General features: G+C 56.5%; 1 protein-coding gene across 1 annotated transcript; it reads left to right on the top strand.

The window, feature by feature from the left end:
• Nucleotides 1-564, top strand: LOC132484083 (phosphatidylethanolamine-binding protein 1-like). The gene has a single exon (XM_060090207.1). It carries the CDS (start codon nucleotides 1-3, stop codon nucleotides 562-564), a length of 564 nt encoding a protein of 187 aa, XP_059946190.1.
• Nucleotides 565-867: the final 303 nt, after the last annotated feature.

Here is an 867-nt window from a genome sequence, read left to right as displayed (position 1 = left end):
ATGCCGGTGGACCTCAGCAAGTGGTCCGGGCCTTTGAGCCTGCAGGAAGTGGACGAGAGGCCGCAGCACCCACTGCAGGTCAAATATGGAGGGGCGGAGGTTGACGAGCTGGGCAAAGTGCTGACACCCACCCAGGTTAAGAACCGGCCCACCAGCATTGCATGGGATGGCCTTGATCCAGGTAAACTGTATACCTTGGTCTTGACAGACCCGGATGCTCCCAACAGGAAGGACCCCAAATACAGGGAATGGCACCATTTCCTGGTGGTCAACATGAAGGGCAACGACATCAGCAGTGGCACGGTCCTCTCCGATTATGTGGGCTCTGTGCCTCCCAAGGGCACAGGCCTTCACCGCTACATTTGGCTGGTTTACGAGCAGGACAGGCCACTGAAGTGTGATGAGCCCATTCTCAGCAACCGATCTGGAGACCACCGTGGCAAATTCAAGGTGGCAAATTTCCGCAAAAAGTACAAGCTCGGGGCTCTGGTGGCCGGCACGTGTTACCAGGCCGAATGTGATGACTATGTGCCCAAGCTCTACGAGCAGCTGTCTGGGGAGTAGAGGAAAGCCAGGAGACGGACACGGTCCCAGAGTCCCCAAGCAGTGTTTCAGTTTAGTGATGCATGTAGGTTTCTCCCCTTCCCCCTGCCTGAGCCCTGAGCGCTCAGATTTAGGTTTAGGGTGACTTTTCCTTCTGCCTGTCCTCTGTAATTCTAGGGGGTTTATGTTTTTTTTTTTTTTTTTCTTTTTGCGGTATGCGGGCCTCTCACTGTTGTGGCCTCTCCCGTTGCGGAGCACAGGCTCCGGACGCGCAGGCCCAGCGGCCATGGCTCACGGGCCCAGCCGCTCCGCGGCATATGGGAT

Source organism: Mesoplodon densirostris, chromosome 1 (genome assembly GCF_025265405.1).
Source record: "Mesoplodon densirostris isolate mMesDen1 chromosome 1, mMesDen1 primary haplotype, whole genome shotgun sequence".
Taxonomy (NCBI): Eukaryota; Metazoa; Chordata; class Mammalia; order Artiodactyla; family Ziphiidae; genus Mesoplodon; species Mesoplodon densirostris.
This window is presented reverse-complemented; position numbering and strand designations above follow the sequence as displayed.

Bases quoted from the DNA above. Each gene is read 5' to 3' on its own strand.
- LOC132484083 (XM_060090207.1), top strand. From the start codon at position 1: ATGCCGGTGGACCTCAGCAAGTGGTCCGGGCCTTTGAGCCTGCAGGAA.